The sequence below is a fragment of the Orbicella franksi genome, chromosome 5 (assembly GCF_964199315.1).
Source record: "Orbicella franksi chromosome 5, jaOrbFran1.1, whole genome shotgun sequence".
NCBI lineage: Eukaryota > Metazoa > Cnidaria > Anthozoa > Scleractinia > Merulinidae > Orbicella > Orbicella franksi.
In genome coordinates, this window is record NC_138149.1 from 16,941,925 (window position 1) to 16,960,250 (window position 18,326).

At 42.9% G+C, this 18,326-nt stretch overlaps 2 protein-coding genes across 3 annotated transcripts; both read right to left on the minus strand.

Annotated features, from left to right (window-relative positions):
* Window positions 1–727: 727 nt before the first annotated feature.
* On the minus strand, window positions 728–14,262 carry LOC145486630 (nucleotidyltransferase MB21D2-like). 2 transcript variants are annotated; one of them, XM_081465328.1, is made up of 3 exons: window positions 12,800–14,262; window positions 12,211–12,303; window positions 728–1,476 (listed from the first exon to the last, which is right to left on the minus strand). In XM_081465328.1, the coding sequence occupies exons 1-3, from the start codon at window positions 14,175–14,177 to the stop codon at window positions 1,466–1,468; spliced, it is 1,482 nt and encodes a 493-aa protein (XP_081321454.1). In that variant the 5' UTR covers window positions 14,178–14,262; the 3' UTR covers window positions 728–1,465. The 2 variants fall into 2 exon arrangements, with proteins under 2 accessions (XP_081321454.1, XP_081321453.1); XM_081465327.1 differs by lacking the exon at window positions 728–1,476 and having other exon boundaries at window positions 10,757–12,303.
* Window positions 5,585–9,301, minus strand: LOC145486833 (uncharacterized). Its single transcript, XM_081465550.1, has one exon. It carries the CDS (start codon window positions 9,299–9,301, stop codon window positions 5,585–5,587), a length of 3,717 nt encoding a protein of 1,238 aa, XP_081321676.1.
* Window positions 14,263–18,326: the final 4,064 nt, after the last annotated feature.

An 18,326-nucleotide genomic window follows, 5' to 3' on the forward strand; every position in this document is an offset into this window, starting at 1 on the left:
CTTAGAGTATCAGTAAGAGTCCTACTCCATCATTCTTGGCTGATTTTTCTATATAGCTCTTTGGAAAGTGAAAAAGTTTGGACAAAAAGAAAACCCAGTCGCGCTCACTTTATTTAGGAGGAGCGTTGCGTGACGATCTAAGTAACGGCAAGACTATAGACAAATGGGTTACTTTCACGGTCTCACGATGCACCTCCTCTCGCGGAGCACATTGCCGTACTGTAAATTAAGGACCGAGTTTTTTTCCTCTTCGATTTTTTCCGAATTTTTTTTCCCTTCAAATCGATGATGAGTACCTTGAAGTAACTTGCATTAGCTTGCAGTATCGCGGCAGTGTGAACCGAAAAGGCGACGTTTATAGTAAGATATTTATTATATCTCTGCTGTTTGTCTGCGAAACGGCTCCAAACTGACGCACGTCGGAAACAAAACGAGTCAATGTGAAATTGACTGTGTCAGGATATTTTGGCAACAAAAGCACTTTTGAATTTTAGCGTTCACCTCGTACGCAGACGTAGCTCGTGCCGCGCAAATTTCCCGAGCGACGAGAACAGATTTGCGTGACGAGCTTAAAGAGTACGTATGGGTTATTGACCAAGTTTGTTCAGTCAAGATGCCTGGATATTGGCCTCGTTCTTTTTTTGCGTGTTTATTGACCGAGACGGAGTCTTGTAAGGCTTGTAAGCAGTATAACAAAGAATTACTCCAGTCCCCGCCCCACCCCCCCCCCACCCCTCCTCTCTAAACAGGTATTCTCCTCGCTTATTCTCTCATCAGACATCATGCACCACTCCAGGTTGTTGGTCATGAGTATGTATGACCGATATTAAAAACAAACCGGGAAACGAGGTTGGCTCTCAAAATGAGACGAACTGGCCGAGATCCACACATCACACCGTCTTTGTTCGATGAGAAAAGAGTTTCTGTTCTGTCTTATGTAATCACTGGGTGTAATCTAAGCCTAAACTACCAAGGAGTTGTTAAAAAAAACCCATTTCTTGTTGCCTATAATTGCTTACGTAAAAGAAAATTGACTTAAAACTTCGCCAAGATATAAATAAACCCACTAATGATAATAAGGGAAGGTCCTCTCAAACCTTAAGTAGGCTAAATATTCTTTCTCTATTTCCCATTTTTAGCAAAATATTATGGACAAGTACTTCTGGTTCATTAGTGAATCACAACATTTTTCTCGTACCCTGCATTTGTTTCAACACTATCAGTTTCCAGTTGGGCTGGTAGAACTTAAGTGTTGTAAAATTCTCACCACGGTCATCAGTCACCTCACCACCTTGTTCCTCCGGTATGTACAACCCGGCATAGTGATAAGCAATTTTAAGTAAGCAGTGAGCTTGAGTGTCTCCAACCTAGAGACATTAGAAGGACACATTTCGTCTTAGATCACCATCCGCCTTTGTTGGGGAACTACAAAATCAGACGCAGATACTCCATTCCCATATTCTTATCACAAACTGCCTGATAGGTAAAGAAAAATCAATCATGAGTCTGTAAAGGTTATACTGACCTGGTTCCCTATAAAAGCTAAAGGAATCCAGTCCCAGGAAGGGTTCTTCACCCCTCCCTCGTAGGCTTCATTCTAACGAGGAGCCGTAATCGATTATGGCTCCTGTTCTAACTTGTATCACCGCACCATATTCTGCCTCACTCACTTGAGAAAAACTTGTCACTCCCAATTTATGGCATACAAACCTCAAATTACTTTGAGTCACTTCAGGTTATTGGGTCTGAATAGAGTAAAGCCAGATCTTTTACATGAAACCCATACTCACTTTGTAAAGCTAAGTTTTAGAGGGACACCCCTTTCTCTTTGTATTTCCTGGAATGTTCGTTTGTTTCATTAGTTTAATCCAACAGCAGCTGGGTTAAAAGAACGTGGCGAGTAAAATAGATTAAGATTGGTTTGATGGTGGTATAAACCATGCCAAAAGAAGAGCACTTCACCGTAGGTGGGTTTCAATGTTATTTTTCTCTGTACTTTTATTTTTTCGTAGTATGCGTGGTAATAATTAAGACTATCTGTCATCAAAAATTCCATTTTCTTAGTAAACGACTTCGAGTTCATTTTTAGTGGTTATCCGATCCTTTATGAATTTTATGTATCTTGATTTTTGCCTGTAATTTACACAAATAAAATAATTTATTCGTAAAGTAATTTATAGAAAAAAATATATAACGTAAAGAGAATGGCTTGACTAGTCCCTTGAGGTTACTCTTTCTCCTCGTTACGCTAGAATGTAATTTGTCGTGCACACTCATTAACCTTTGATTTCCTCTCAGTTTCCTATGAGTTATGGCATAAAAATATATAGATATCAATATATTCGTTAATCTAGTCACTAGTCACTGTTGTACTGGTAATGTAGAGCAAAACGTTATATAGCCACGGTGGCCCATTCAGCATCATGGCTGGTATCCAGAGGGGCCCTGGCCTTATCTTATGTACAGCGCTATAATAATGCTGTAATGCTTAGTGTGAGTTACAAGGACAGAATATAGCAGGCCAAAAATCCAAGTAATCACATGCGTAGAGCAGTGCGTAGTGTTAAAACGAACTCGACAAGAACTTCTGACTACGATGTAAACAGAGTTTAATTGACAGAGATCAATGTTCCATACAGACTCAAATGAAATGAATCACGTGCCAAGACGAAGGTAGAATTAAACCACGTGCTGTAAGCTTAGCCGTAAGTCGTATGATGTAAACCGTATGCCGGTTCGAACTGAAATACAATAACGAAAATAGAAGCTAACGTAACTAACATACCGAAGTATAAAGATAAAATAACACAAATGAAGAAACTATCGCTAGCATTCTCAATAACGTCCGTAATATGGAAGTGTAACATAATCGGCACTTATACTGATCGTACGGAAGGCTGGAAAACGATTAATAGGCTACACGGTGTGTAACTTGGACGGTACCTTTATGGCAAAATAACCCTATATTGGAGATATGGACCTAATCAAGTGCGATTCCGAGCATACAGAACTAACTAACCGATTTAGTAACGATAAAAGGAAACTCAACCGAAACAAATAACAATAGAAAACCTAAGAACTAACCCTAAAGAACAAGGAATAGATTACTCACTTTGGTTTGCACACGCACTGAACTTGACTTGATAGAATAGACGAGTAACAGTGTATAGAGAAACTATGGCCCAATGCCGAGTAGAAGTTGACGCAGTGAAATCTGCACTTGAACTGACCTAACCGAGGAAAACCTCGTGGATATATCTAACCGGAGAACACGTACGCAAAACCTAGCGGTTATGACTATTTCCCTAACGGACATAGCAGCTGAAGGCTGGTCAACCACAGTAGATTAAGTAAGTAAGTAAGGCCTTGTTTGAAAGTGACAATTACTTGATAACATCTACGGTAAAGTAAGTTCCTGCGACCAAAAAACGAATTAACATCACGTTTCAAAACCAACATTCCGGCCCCTTAAAGGCGGTACTGCAGATAGCCTTTACAAGGAGATAGAAAAAAGGGTTTGAAACATGAGGTTGACTAAATGATAATACTATTACTTATATTAATTGGTAGATTATATTGTATTGTTCAAGAGAGTTCTTCAATCCACTGAAACTAATGCATTGTCGGTGTTCATAAGTTCCTTAATTCCTTGAAACGGCGGCTGCTTCCAGTAGCACAATCTTGTCGATTGGTCGCACGAGTTCCGATGTACTGGTCTTTAACTTGACGGAACGAACCAGTCCATCTCTACGGTTGGTATACACCTCCAGGATCCGACCGAGTGGCCAGGAGTTACGGGGCTTGTTGTCGTCAAAGACCAGGACGATGTCGTCTACTGCAAAATTCCTCCGCTGCTTGTGCCATTTCTGCCGTTGCTGCAGTGACGGGAGGTATTCTCTGACCCATCGCCGCCAAAATATGTCTGCTAGATACTGCACTTGACGCCATCTCCGATTGTAGTAGTTGTCATGGCTGGTAAAGTTTCCGGGTGGAACAGTAGGTCCTGAGCGCAGCAGAAGCAGGTGGTTGGGTGTCAGAGGTTCTAGGTCACGTGGATCGTCTGACAGCTTTGTGATAGGTCGTCCGTTGATTATTGCCTCCACTTCACACAACAGGGTGTTGAGACCCTCATCGTCTAGCACTTGCTCTTTCATCAGTGCCTTCATGACCTTGCGTACCGTCCGTATACACCTCTCCCATACTCCGCCATGGTGAGAGCCGGCTGGTGGGTTGAAGGTCCACTTGATATTCCGTTGGAGGAGAAAGTCATGAATCTGCGATTGATTCCATTCGTTGATTGCTTCCCGTAGCTCGCGCTCTCCCCTCGCGAAGTTCCCGCCGTTGTCGGATCGCATCTCCTCAGGCTGACCTCTCCTTGCGATGAATCTGCGCAACGCGCTGATAAAGGGCTCTGTGTCCAATGAGGAAGCCGCCTCTATGTGGACTGCACGTAGGGTGAGACATGTGAATATCACGCCATACCGTTTGACCCTTGTCCTTCCGCGTCGCACTTCGAATGGCCCGAAGCAGTCTACACCTGTGTAGGTGAACGGCGGTTTCGAAGGCGTTATGCGGTCTTCGGGAAGACTCGCCATCTTTTGTTGAGCTGTTGGCACCTGGTGTTTACGGCAGCTGAAGCACTCGTTGAGAATGTTTCGCACGGCAGATCTTCCGTTTATTATCCAGTATCTCTGCCTAGTGAGCGACAAAGTGTACTCTAGGCCCGAATGACCAGCAACGTGGTGGTAATACTGGATGAGAAGCTTGACCACGTGGTGTTTCTTTGGCAGGATAACTGGATGCATTGCATCGGTGCTGATTGGCGCTCGTTGTAAACGACCACCAACTCGTATGAGACCATGAGTTAGGATTGGGTCAAGCTTGAAAATGTTGCTAGATTTCTTCAACACGTTCTGTCTGCTTGAAGTTGTCTGTTGGTCCACTTCCTTAAGACAACCGAGTTCCTCCTTGAAGCATTTGCTCTGGACGTGCTTGAGGATTTCGAATTCAGCGTTGTTCAGTTCCGCTATGGTGATGGGCGTGGTTGTGTCGGTTGACTGAATTGGACTCGTCACTCCTCTCCTTCGTTCCTTGCTAAGACGGGTGAGGTTTGACTTGTAACGGAGTATCCACGCTACTATCTTCTTGAGATAGGTCCAGGATGAAAACCGTTCAATGATTTCTAAAACGGGATCTCGAGTAGAAGCTTCGCTCATATGTACCACCGCGTCTTTCTTGACTTCTGGGTCATCATCAGGAATGGTAACGTTCATGTCAACAGGTCGTTGTGGCCATGTCTCAGTTGAGTGAGTTAGGAATTCTGGGCCATGTATCCAGCGTTGGAGAGAGTCTGCTGACGCGCCTCTTGATGCGTCGTCCGCTGGATTGAATTGTGTGTTTACGTATCGCCACTGGGAGGGAGAAGATGCGTCATGTATCGTTGCGACGCGATTGGCAACGAAAGTCTGAAAGCGCCTGTCTTGATTTTCTAGGTAACGCAGGACACAGGTGCTGTCTGTCCAGAAGAATGATTGACTGATCGGTAGACTCAACTCCCCTCGAGATATTTTCTCTAGTCTTGTTGCTACAACGGCTGCTGATAACTCCAGTCGGGGAATGGTAACTGGTTTGATTGGTCAAATGAACATTTCACGTTTCCATCATGACCTGTGATTCTGAGGTATGTGACGGCTCCGTAACCCTGTTGTGACGCATCGGAGAAGTGGTGAAGCTGGCACGACGTGATCTCGCCGAGGTCTGGCGACTTGAAGCAACGGTCGATTGTTAGTTGCTCTAGTTTGGGTAGCTCTTGCAGCCATACTTGCCAGCGGTGCAGGAACTCATCTGGAATCTTTTCATCCCAGCCATACTTGTTACGACAAAGGTCTTGCAGGATCAGTTTCGCATTGAGAATAAATGGAGCGGCGAACCCCAGGGGGTCGTATACTGAGCTGATTATGGATAGTATACCTCTTCTTGTAGCAGGCCTGTCCTTAATGACAATACTAAAACCAAACTGATCGGAGGCTACGTTCCATTGTACACCAAGAGCTCGCTCCACTGGTAACTTGTCGAAGTCGAGGTTTTTGACTTGAGCTGCTCGTTCTGACTCTGGCAAGGACTCGATGACCTTTCTTGAATTAGACAGCCATTTCGTGAGCTTGAATCCGCCTCGTGCTAGGAGCTCGCGCAGTTGTCTTGCGAGTCGAATGGCGTCATCGTCTGATCCAACTGACTTGAGGCAGTCATCGACGTAGAAATTGCGTTTCACGGTTGATATGGTTTGGGGATCAAAATCTGCTTTGTTGTCTTCCGCTGTTTTCTTCAGTGCGAAGTTTGCGCAGCTTGGGGAAGACGCGCCTCCAAACAGATGGACTCTCATCTGGTACTCTTCTGGCTGATTGTCGAGATTTCCGTCTGGCCACCACAGGAAACTCAGAGCCTCGCAGTCACTTGGCCGGACGCGTACCTGGTGGAACATTGCTTCCACATCAGACATTAGGGCTATTTGATCCTCTCTGAATCTGGAGAGTACACCAACAAGAGAGTTAGTCAGGTCCGGCCCCTGTAAGAGCTGGTCGTTCAGTGAGGTTCCGTAATGCTTGGCTGAACAATCGAAGACTACTCTCACTTTACCGGGTTTCTGTGGGTTGAATACGGGATGATGGGGAAGATACCAGCAGGTTCCTAGAGGGCCAGGGTCTTGACTGTTCACTTTCCTGGCGTAATCCTTAGATAGCAGATCGTCCATAAACCCTTTGTATTTCTGATGGACAAGTGGTTCTCTCAGCAGTCGCCTTTTCAGCTGGAGGAGTCGGCGCTCTGCTAGAGTTCTGTTGTTCTGTAGGCGTGGCGGGTAGGACTTCCAGGGTAAAGCCATTTCGTAATGACCGTTTTCTAGTTTAACTGTTTCTTCCATAATGTTCAGAGCCTTCCGGTCGTTGAGTGACATAGACGTTTTTGATTCATAGAAGGTGTCGCTAAATTCTAGGTTGCAAAACTCATGAAATTGTTCATCAAGGGTCTTGTTTCCTTGAACAAAGTTCGCAGTGGACACTTCAGTCGTGGCTGCTCTGCCCAACGGGCCGTTAAGCACCCAACCTAACACTGTTCGAGTTGCAAAGGGACCGCCATCCTCACTTGGTCTCATTTCTTTGGGTTGTAGAGCCTCCGGTACGTCGCTGCCGATTAGAAGGCCAATCTCAGCGTCTATGTGAGATATGTTGACGCCTTTCAAATATGGCCAGCGGTCGACATCCTCTTGCCGGGCGATAGCTTCAGGGGGAATAGGCAAGCTTGGCCTAGAGTAGACCTTTGGCAGCTGTACTGTCTTGTTCTCGCTTAGATCGAAAGCTTCCAAACTGACTAGGGAGCATTCAGTAGGCTCGCTTTCACCTTGCAGCGTTGTTAGTGACAGCTTCGTTTTAGTTCCCTTGAAGTTCAGCTTTTCCAAAAGGCTTTCGGTGCAAAACGACGTGTTTGAACCGGAGTCCAGGAATGCGTACGTTTCCAATATTTTACCATGACCCTTTGCCTTGACCCGGACTGGAAGAATCGCGAGCCCGGTTACTGAATTACTTGATGTGGAGTAACTGGACTTGATGTAACCATTGTTGGCAGAGTTAGAATTAACGGGCGGTGGCTCCACGCCTTTGCCTTGGCCCCCAGTTGGGCTTTCGGTTATGGTTGAAGCGGTTGACGCGTTTGTATTGCTTCTTGGATGTAGGAAGGTAGAATGTTTACCGACACACCCTTGTACCCTGCAGAAGCTTTCCTTTGGGCAGTCGCGCACGAAGTGACCGGCTGTCAGGCAGTTACTGCAGAGTTTATGGTCGTCTACGAACCTTTGCCTTTCCTGGAGAGACTGTTTGCGAAACTTGTCGCAGCGTGATAGCCAGTGGCTAGAAGAACATGATGGACACTTGGGTTTTTCCTTTGAAGTTTTATCGGGTGGAGGTTTGCCTTGAGTTGAGAAGCCCCCTCCTCTTGGCGGTTTTCTCGACGATTTGCCGTTAACTTGCTTTCCCCTGTTTTCGTTTACCACCTTGCCGAAAATGGGATGGGTTGCAGCTCTTGCCTTAGCTGCCACAAAGTCCATGATATCTTTGACCGTGACGTCTCGGTTTTCCTTTTCTATGATACGGTCAACAGTATCGCGCCACTTCAATCTAATTCCAAATGGAAGCCGGTCGATTATCTTCTTGAGGTTGTCGGGATTGTCCAGCTTATTGACGTAACCAATTTCCTTCAAAGTATTGACGCAGCTTGAAAGCTGGATGGAAAACTGCTCAAGCGCTGATCCGTCCTCAGGTTTAATCGATGGCCCCTCAATTAGTCGTTTAACATGCGCGGCAGCGATCTTGTAGCTCCGACCGTATCTTTCCTTCAGCAGCCTTCTCGCTTCCACGTAGCCTTCTTCTTCTCGCATGGAAAGACAACTCCTCATTAGTTCCTGGGCGGGACCAGAAGTATACTGCACTAGGTAGTACAGGCGAGAGCTTGAACTTGTGGTCTTCTGTTCCACGAGGTGTTCAAACGCGTGTATGAAGTCGCAATAATCGATGGGATCACCGCTGAAAACTTGCATACTCGGCTGCGGAAGAGTCAGTGCTGCTGTACTTTGCTGCTGATGACGTACAAGCTGCATAAGGGCTTGGTTATGTCGATCTTGCGTCTCCATTAGACGAACGAATGATGCATCGTGATGGCTACTGGGTTTGATGTCATATGGCAAACTTTCTTGGTTTGGTGTCATCCTATGGCGATATTCAGGTGCTTCGGGGTTCAGAGGATACTTAGTTGGCTGTCGAGTTTCGTTTGGTTCATAGGGTTGCTTGCCTTGAGAACCAATTACTGTCTCGTCAATGATATTGCCTGGGGGGCCTCCTTCCATGGGTGTAGACGCAGACTTTACGGGTTTGAGTGCTGCTCTGACCGGCGTGACTTCATCCCGATGAAACAGCTCACGCTCGCGGTTTTCCTCGGCTTCTGCCTCCTCGAACACTTGTCTCTCGGCCTCAGCCTCTGCGATGTCGGCTTGCAGTTGGATTTCCGCTTTCCTTTGCTTGATTCTCAATTCTTCGATTTCGAGGTCGTGCAGTTTTTGAAGGGTAGCTGCCTTGGCCTCTAACGCTGCCTTTTTTGCAGCGGACCTTGCCTTTGCACTAGGGGTACTGCTTATGCGAGAACCAATAACAGATCGCGTGTGGAACGAATCACGCGATCCGGCGTTACTTACAGAATACTCGGGGCCGACGAAAGCACTTTCAGCTGTCAACAACCTTTGAGCGTCTGGTTGCATGATCCATGAAGAGATTTCTCTCTCTAGTTCCGACGCTAGTTCTACGAGCGAGTCGTAATATTTTTCCGATTCTTGACGTTCTCTTTCGGTCTTAATTTGGCTATGATAAGCTTCCTGAGCGATTTTGAATTCCTCTAGAACTTCGTTTAGCTCAATCTGGACTCTTTGTATGGCGTCGGCGGATTCGCGTGCGGACAATAACTCGTTAAGTCTATTGACCTTTCTTGTCACGTTTGTTTTCGCAAAACTGCGGGCGGCCTTTAGATCATCCGGTGATTGCGGTTTTGCGGAAGCCATTGTGGAATGTTAATCCTTGATAAATCCGATTAATTGCGGTAGATAAGAAAACGACAATCGTGCGTTACACTGAATGACAAATTGCAGATAACACGGGGTTGAAGTGCGTTGGAGTGATTGACGTGCAAATTAGTCAGCGAATTCTTCGAATTCCTTCGCGGTGCAACAAATTCGAACTAAATGTGAGTTACAAGGACAGAATATAGCAGGCCAAAAATCCAAGTAATCACATGCGTAGAGCAGTGCGTAGTGTTAAAACGAACTCGACAAGAACTTCTGACTACGATGTAAACAGAGTTTAATTGACAGAGATCAATGTTCCATACAGACTCAAATGAAATGAATCACGTGCCAAGACGAAGGTAGAATTAAACCACGTGCTGTAAGCTTAGCCGTAAGTCGTATGATGTAAACCGTATGCCGGTTCGAACTGAAATACAATAACGAAAATAGAAGCTAACGTAACTAACATACCGAAGTATAAAGATAAAATAACACAAATGAAGAAACTATCGCTAGCATTCTCAATAACGTCCGTAATATGGAAGTGTAACATAATCGGCACTTATACTGATCGTACGGAAGGCTGGAAAACGATTAATAGGCTACACGGTGTGTAACTTGGACGGTACCTTTATGGCAAAATAACCCTATATTGGAGATATGGACCTAATCAAGTGCGATTCCGAGCATACAGAACTAACTAACCGATTTAGTAACGATAAAAGGAAACTCAACCGAAACAAATAACAATAGAAAACCTAAGAACTAACCCTAAAGAACAAGGAATAGATTACTCACTTTGGTTTGCACACGCACTGAACTTGACTTGATAGAATAGACGAGTAACAGTGTATAGAGAAACTATGGCCCAATGCCGAGTAGAAGTTGACGCAGTGAAATCTGCACTTGAACTGACCTAACCGAGGAAAACCTCGTGGATATATCTAACCGGAGAACACGTACGCAAAACCTAGCGGTTATGACTATTTCCCTAACGGACATAGCAGCTGAAGGCTGGTCAACCACAGTAGATTAAGTAAGTAAGTAAGGCCTTGTTTGAAAGTGACAATTACTTGATAACATCTACGGTAAAGTAAGTTCCCGCGACCAAAAAACGAATTAACATCACGTTTCAAAACCAACATTTAGTACTTAAAAAAAAATAAAAAAGTAATAATAACGATAATAAGTACGATTGGAATGGAATAGGCTGTCTTGCTAAATGTAGAACCAGGTGGGGTTAACTTGTTCAGCTGAGGTTTCTCTTGGTTATAGTTATCTCCATCAGAAACGCGTGCAACTTACGGGAAAGAAAGTAAACCAAGTTTAAGCGTAAAAAAATACTACCTATGGCTAGGTTTTGTACCCTTCGGTAGTAATGCCAAAACCTCGTTTTATTCTTTGTTTTGTTTTGTTTATGTATAGCGCTATAATCATTTGTCGCTCGTACTTTTAATTTAAGGCACTAAAAACTTAATTCGGCGCTGAAGGGGTTCTCAGGATACGGGCTATATAGGTAAAAAAATTAACGGGATTCAGCATGGTGGAAAAGAAATGGTGGGGTATGGGGTATTGAGAACAGATATCCCAGGATATCCAGTAGGAAAATTCAAAAATATTTGCGATTGGACTGAGTTAACGGGATACGGAGTATCTCAGCCAAAAATGAACAGAAAAAAGGATACTCAGACCCCCCTTACCTCCGTCGTATAAGTTTAGCCACAGTAACTCACTTACGTTCGTGACTTCTCTTTCTGAGTTCTCTTTCCTTCTCGGTACTCACTCGTTACAACTAAATTAAGTTTAAGACTAAAAAAAAAAGAAAGAGTCAAAACCTCTGAGCCAGGTTCGTAAAAAGTTATATGAAAATCCCCTGAAATCTTTAATGCCGGAGTGACACTTATCGCTACGTCATCACAAACCGCCTCTCCTACCCGCTACCGTCCCGCTTACACTTGTCCTTCTCTTAATGTCTTAACTCATTAACACCACAGGTGTTCTGCTGTATTGAGCGCAGTAGTGACTAAGCACAGCTATTAAATTAGCAGAAAACAGAATGAATTACATGTCTTAACACTTTTTATTATTATTAGTATTATAAGTCCTTAAAGTCTTACCGCTTTTAACTTATGGTGCCGAGTTCAATCCGTGAGCCTAGGGCATTCATAAGTCTGCTGGATTACTTGATGGATTATTATTATTATTATTTAAGGGGTTAAGAGCACAAAAGTTACAAAACTCAAACCGCGTGACCTTATAAGCGATATTACCGCCATAGTGACTTATCTATGCTTGTCTAATATGTAATTAGATTATTTGATATACAGCTATTTTGACAAGGGTTGTCCCGCAAAAGCGTAAAAGCGTGCGCGACAATGCCGATTGGTATTATGGGTTGAAAGCGTTTGGCGTTGATTGATTGAGGTTCACGGTGTTTACCAACAAGGAAAGAGAAGATTTGTTTGTGTTGTTTCCCTCTATGTCGCTGAAACACTTAAGGCCTCAATTAAGGACAGTGAATCCCCATGTCTTAACACTTTGGTACACGCAGAATCGAAACAAATGCATCTGGTTCGAACTGTGGCCGTATTACTATCAATGGAACGCACCTTCTATAAAAAGGAAGAACACGCACCGAGCATCTTCAGGAATTGCAATATACAGTGTGCGCTGGCGGCCGCTCCTTTGTGTTTTCGACGTGTCTGTGAAGAGCATTTAGATGAAAGTTTTGAACAACTAGTAGATTTATACTAAAACAATTAGATTATTCGCTCTCGATTTTTATGCGTCATAGCTGACGAGAGCGCACGCGATAGAAATCTCGAGCTCATAATCTAATTGTTTAATAGAAACACGGTTTTTAAGCAATCAGCGCGCGTATTTTCTTGGGACTGTTTTCTAATTATCATTAGTCACTGACAAGTACTTTAACAAAGGGCGACCATGATTAGGGTTGACTTGCTATGGATGTGCCTACAGCTTCTAAATAAAGATATCAGAAATAAATCGTCAGTTACCCAGCTTTACGTACGAGGGTAAACAAAAACATGTAAAGCAGTTTTTTAAAAAAAGTCTGATGATAGACGTTTGTCACTGACTTAGATTACTGGTTATCTCGAAGATACGTATTGTCAACTCTCGAGGGATCAAACTTTCCAGTCATTGTGTAACTGTAACTCATTTGGGCAAACACTTCACCTTGTGATTTTTTCGCAGCTCCAGTGAACCACGTTTTCATGGCCTCCAACTGAGCTTTCTCAGAATCTTCAATAAACGAATCACTGTACGTCAGTTGTATTCCCAAGTCATCCCCAGGCGTTTTTACGTATTGCAGTGGCGTGGTGCGGATGAGGGACACCTTTCTCGTCAAGGTCAACAAGAAGCCATTGTCGTGATGTGAGAGAAGGTTGATTGACGGCACGAAAAACTGTTCTAGCCGCTGAGTAGCCAGGCAATGAAGAAGGTCGTCAAGGAGACCCAAAAAGCAGATTGCTGAGTTGGCACTTTCCCAGAAATCTTCAGGATGTTTCTCGCACGCCCAAAGCATGATGGTCTTGAGATGATAAGAACTGAGAATCCTGGGAATTGAGAGGTGCTCTTTGAATATCTCCTTCAATATGCGATAGCATTCAATGCGGCAACTGGTATCAGGAATCAGAAGATGATCATAAGTGATTTTCCTCCCACCAGGAAAAACATATTCACCTCCCGGTTTCGGAAAACAGGAATATATACTTTTCTCAGCTTTTGAGAAAGAGATTCTCCATTCTAGTTCAGGATCGCCGTACTTCGAGGCCTTCGGAACCAAGTATACGCCACTGTTGACAACTTCCGCCACGACTGTTTGTTCTGGCCTCTCCCGGGGTCGCGTGATCCACTCTTTAGCAGAGATGGGCCATTCGTTCCAGTCCAACGCCAAAACAAAATCAAAACTGAAAGTGACTTGGGTTTCGCTGATGTCTCTAAGATCCATGACCAGGGTGACCGCTGGCCCGTTGACTTCAAATCGATAAACACATTTTTTTCCAAAGGAGCTATTTCTAAAAACTTCTTCAATTCTTGCGTGGAGCACTTCGACTGTTTTTGTTGACGACAGGAAGACTTCATATTTGCGCTCAATTACGCAATCTTGCCATGTTGCTTGAAGAACGGCGTCATTCAGACGAATCCATGAATGATCCCGCGTTATCTCATCCCTCTCTGTACTTCCGCCTTCAATGACGGAAATGCGCCTAATATTTTCGTTGGAGTCAACCTTCAGTGCTTTTATTAAGAAAAGAAAGTCGTATTCCTGTTCAACTGTCTCATCGTGAGAGTGTTTCCTATACAAAGACACTCCTTCTGTAAAACTTCCAGACTGAATAACCTCTAAGTCGAAACGTAAATCCAACTCTTTCACTTTGGCTGGAAGTTCATTCTGTAAGAAGTTGTCTAAATCATACCTAGCATTAATATCGCCAAAACCAAGCACTGATTGGCCTCCAGGAACTTGAAAGGTTAAGTTGGATCGGTAACGCGACCAAAGCTTTCGCCTCAGATCACCCAGCTTCACGCCGGATCGAAAATCGATGGACATCACGAACCGCTGTTAATGTTGTAGCTTCCCTCTCGTAAGACGAGAACAACTCTCGTCACCAGTACCCTGTAGGATTAGGACTGGGGACGAAGTCAACTTTTTTATGTGTTGTTAAAAACACACTGTGGAAAATTATGACAAACACGCACGCATAAATTTACACTGCAGCGAAAATTGAAAAATTAATGATAAATTTGCCAGCTTTCAGCTAATCACAATGAAGTAATTTTCTCAGTCGTATAGTTTGGATGATAAAACTTTTTCTTTATCATTTAAATTTTGAAGCCACCGAGGGGTTTTTAAAAATAACAACGCCCTATGAGAAAAAGTGACGGATTCTGGAAGTTGTAGTCAAATGACGTTATCATGCAAATCGCCTATCAGTACTAACAGGAGCTCATTACCCGGCCGGAGCCGCCATCTCCTATAATGCCCTGTGAGTGAACCCTTCCACATATCTTTCTATTTGTAGAAACAGGTCTTGTGGGAGTTTTCACACGAACCCTTTTCAATATCCAACGATACCCCAATTAAAAACATTCTTTGTTACAGCAAAGACTGAGATCCCACTTTTGCCCTCTATAATTTTGCATTTTCTGTCTGCAGGAACAAGATATGTCGTGGGAAACCAAGAGACCCTTGCGCTAATCACAGTTGTAATATATAGATTTAGCCAGGCCTAAAAGCGGAGCTCCTCAGAATTTTAATTGGATGTTGTTAATAGTTAAAATCATTATACATTGTAGTCGCCATCTGTCTTCTCATTGGCTAAAAAAAAAAACTACAGTTAATTCTAGGAAACAGCGCAACCTACAGATTATTCACTAATCTGCTAGCAGATCAGTGAATAATCTGTAGGTTGCGCGCGCCATGCATGATTTTCAAGAGTAACGTCAAGTTCACGGACAGCGAAGTAAGAACATGGCTTGTCGAAAATAAACTGTGTTCGGTGCGGTAATGCGTTTGTCGTTATTTTCTTTAAATCAATGTATAAGAAAACAATTATTAGATTCGGTTTTTGTGATATCCGAAATAATCAAGGGCTCGGTTAGTGTTATCAGCTTCACTTACCTCCACCTTGATTATTCCGGATATCACAAAAACCTCAGGCAATAAATTGTTTATAATCCAACTTGCATGGCATCCGTGTTGGATTACATTGTAATGCAAATAAAAAAAGCTAAGCATTAAACTTAAAGGGCTATTGGGCTGAATTGTATGCACCAAATAAATCAACGTGTGAGAAGAACAGAGAAAGGGTTCTTCTGTATTGAACACATTCCTCGTGTGCGCGGCCCCACGCATGCTATACCGAAAACCGTGGGAAAGAACGCAAAACAAGTAAGCGTGCGAGCGTGGCTGTGAGCGTGACGTGCGAGCGACGAATGGCAATGCCGCGAGCCGCTAGCAGCCGTCTTCCGATGTCCGCGCTACTAGCGGCTCGCGGCATCGTTGCTCGCACGTCACGCTCACAGTCATGAGTCACGCTCGCGCGCTTACTTGTTTTGCGTTCTTCCCCATGGATATTCGAGGAAGAGAGAGACTGCTCGCAGTCTAGGTGATGTGATAATGAAAGCGAAAATTGAGCCTTAATTCATGGGCAGATTTCAGGGGAACTTAAGAGGCCACCCCTTCCCCCTCCCCCACGACTTTTTTCTATCTAGATCTCTTCGAACGTTCGTTGCAGAAATCGTCCCATGTTGGGTCGCCGTTCACGTAGCCCTGCGCCTGCACTCAGCGGATTTTCCCCTTTCGAGAGGGGCCGAGGAACACTGGGAACAAGACATTAATTCGCCGCTCGTGGCAAGTATATAACCCTGCAAAACACGTCGGATTTAACCATTTTGATCAGAGTTTTTAGGTTTCAAGTGATTTTTCCTCTTTATTAGGTATCGGAAAAATTAACGCTCAGTTATAAACATGTCAGATCATAAGCAACGTGTTCACGAAAGGTCTAACAAGATCCGCAACAGAAAAATTCGAAGTTGAACGCCATGAAATGTTGACACAAGAATAGGTACTTTCTTGAAAAGATTAAGAGGTAAGCCATCTGATATTTTTCATTGTTGATAGTGGTAGGCTTTAGGGTTGATTACAATGTTACAGTGTAACTAGGTTTATTTTGCACTAGATTTTTGATTCGGTCAGTGTAAAACGCAGACTGCGGACTGCAAACTACAGACTAAGATGTAGACTGACCATTGAGTCCTAAGCGAAAACAGGCTAACTGGAGGCTAACCTAAGTGATGTCCAGGCCAACTGGAGTGATATTCAGTCTAACCGGAGCGCGACTCAGCTGACCGGAGTACAGTCTTTCACTGCAATTAGCCTGAATAATCATGTTTAAGACCAGCGCCTGATACTATTATTATAAAACGATATGTACTTATGAAGTCTGTAGTCTGCAGTCTGCATTTTACTCTCAGTCTGCATTTTACCCCGGTTTGCAGTCCACAGTCTGCGTTTTACACTGACGATTTTCAATTTGATTGCCAGGAAAGTGGAAGTGAAATCGGAACATCTTTGTACATTACTAAATTACATAGGCCATCAAGGAATATTCGACCGTACAGGCCGTTTCATAAAATAACCACAGAATCATTTAAATGTATAGAACAGCTAAACTGTTGGAATTTTGTAAGCAGTATCATCAGTACAGAGTAAATGATGCAGTGCATAAATTAGTATCTTTAGAACATAAAGGAAAAAGAGTCTACTCCCATATACAATGTACTTAAATGTTGGGTGTTAAAGTTCAAAATATCATAGGTAATCAAATTTCTGTAGGTCCCAGGTTAGAATCTAGTTGTAGTTTATAACAAATTAGGTGGCTATTATGTTAGTTACAGTAATTTAATGGAATAATTTTGAATAATTAATTTGTTTATTTATTTATGGCCATTTATATTCTGTTTGCAGAATGCTAAAATGGATACAATTTATTGGTTCTATTTGACAAACAAATCATACAAGAGGCATGCAGGTTGTGGTTTCACTAGATAGTACAACGGTAACCAGAGTTGTGGGAATATCATTCCAGATTTGTACTATCCTTGTCTGCAAAAGCTTATACTAAGTATGTGTTGCTTGACTAACACAATAATAAGGCTTAATCATTCTGTAATCATTGCAGGCTTTGTTAAATTTACTTTCTAGACTGTTCTTCGTTTTTGGACTATTTGTATTTTGGCCAATGTACTATAATGTGTTGTCCCTAAAAAGGCCAACCACTGTTATAAAATTGTACAATTGAAGTGCATGGTACCTTTGCAGTTATTGGAGAGCAAACTGAGTTGCTAGTTTAACCAAAGATGATACCAAAGTTAGTGAAACCACCAAAATTTTAAATTTTTATTCATCCCTATTTATAGCTGTGTCAAATTAACCATCGCTTTACTTGAGTAACTGTAAGCGTCGGGGGATTCTTGTTTTTCAAAATCCCACAAACTATTAAAATACTGGATGTGGTTCTTGATACAAAAGGATAGCAATTATGTGGACTTTCAGTAATATATAAAGACAGAGTGTTTATCCTGGGACAAAGCGAAAACCAAAACTATACATGAATTTATAGTTCCATGACCTATGCAATACATCCTTGTTCTGTGGTTTATGTGGTTTGAGATCTCACTTGTGATTGGTTATTACACAATAAACATTCCAGGCATATTTTAGGTGTTCATGGTTTTGTGAGTTTGACTGTAATAAGTATTTCTTTAAAAAATAGTGTTTCCTGCATTTTAAGAATACATTATTGGGAAACTTTGCTTGAACCCCTAACAAGTAAGCTGTTAGTGGTATTTCTGTCGTATGTAGTTTTGACTTGCGGGAGTCACAACGAGAAAGTACAACATAAAAGATTTTCAATTGTTTACTCACATCACTCCTCTCCTATTGGCAAGCAAGCTTAAAATGCATAGGGCTGTTTGTACTTCAAGTATCAATTTTCAGGGTAGTTAATTTTTCAGACATTCTGAGGTGTCACCCATTATATTTAGGACATTCATATGAAGTGGGAGAAGTTGTGTATATCCACCTGTAGATTTGATCATTGACAAAAGAGCATGCATTTTCAATGTAATGGCAATTTTGATCATGTAACAAAACTGTCTCCTGTGCTTGGTGACATTCTTATTGCCTCCTTAAGCA

Excerpts from the sequence above, each read along its gene's own strand:
- LOC145486833 (XM_081465550.1), bottom strand. The coding sequence starts at position 9,301 with ATGCAACCAGACGCTCAAAGGTTGTTGACAGCTGAAAGTGCTTTCGTC.
- LOC145486630 (XM_081465327.1), bottom strand. The coding sequence starts at position 14,177 with ATGTCCATCGATTTTCGATCCGGCGTGAAGCTGGGTGATCTGAGGCGA. Across the intron at positions 12,304-12,799 it reads AGCTGCGAAAAAATCACAAG|ACACGTCGAAAACACAAAGG; the intron begins GTGAAGTGTTTG and ends TGCTCTTCACAG.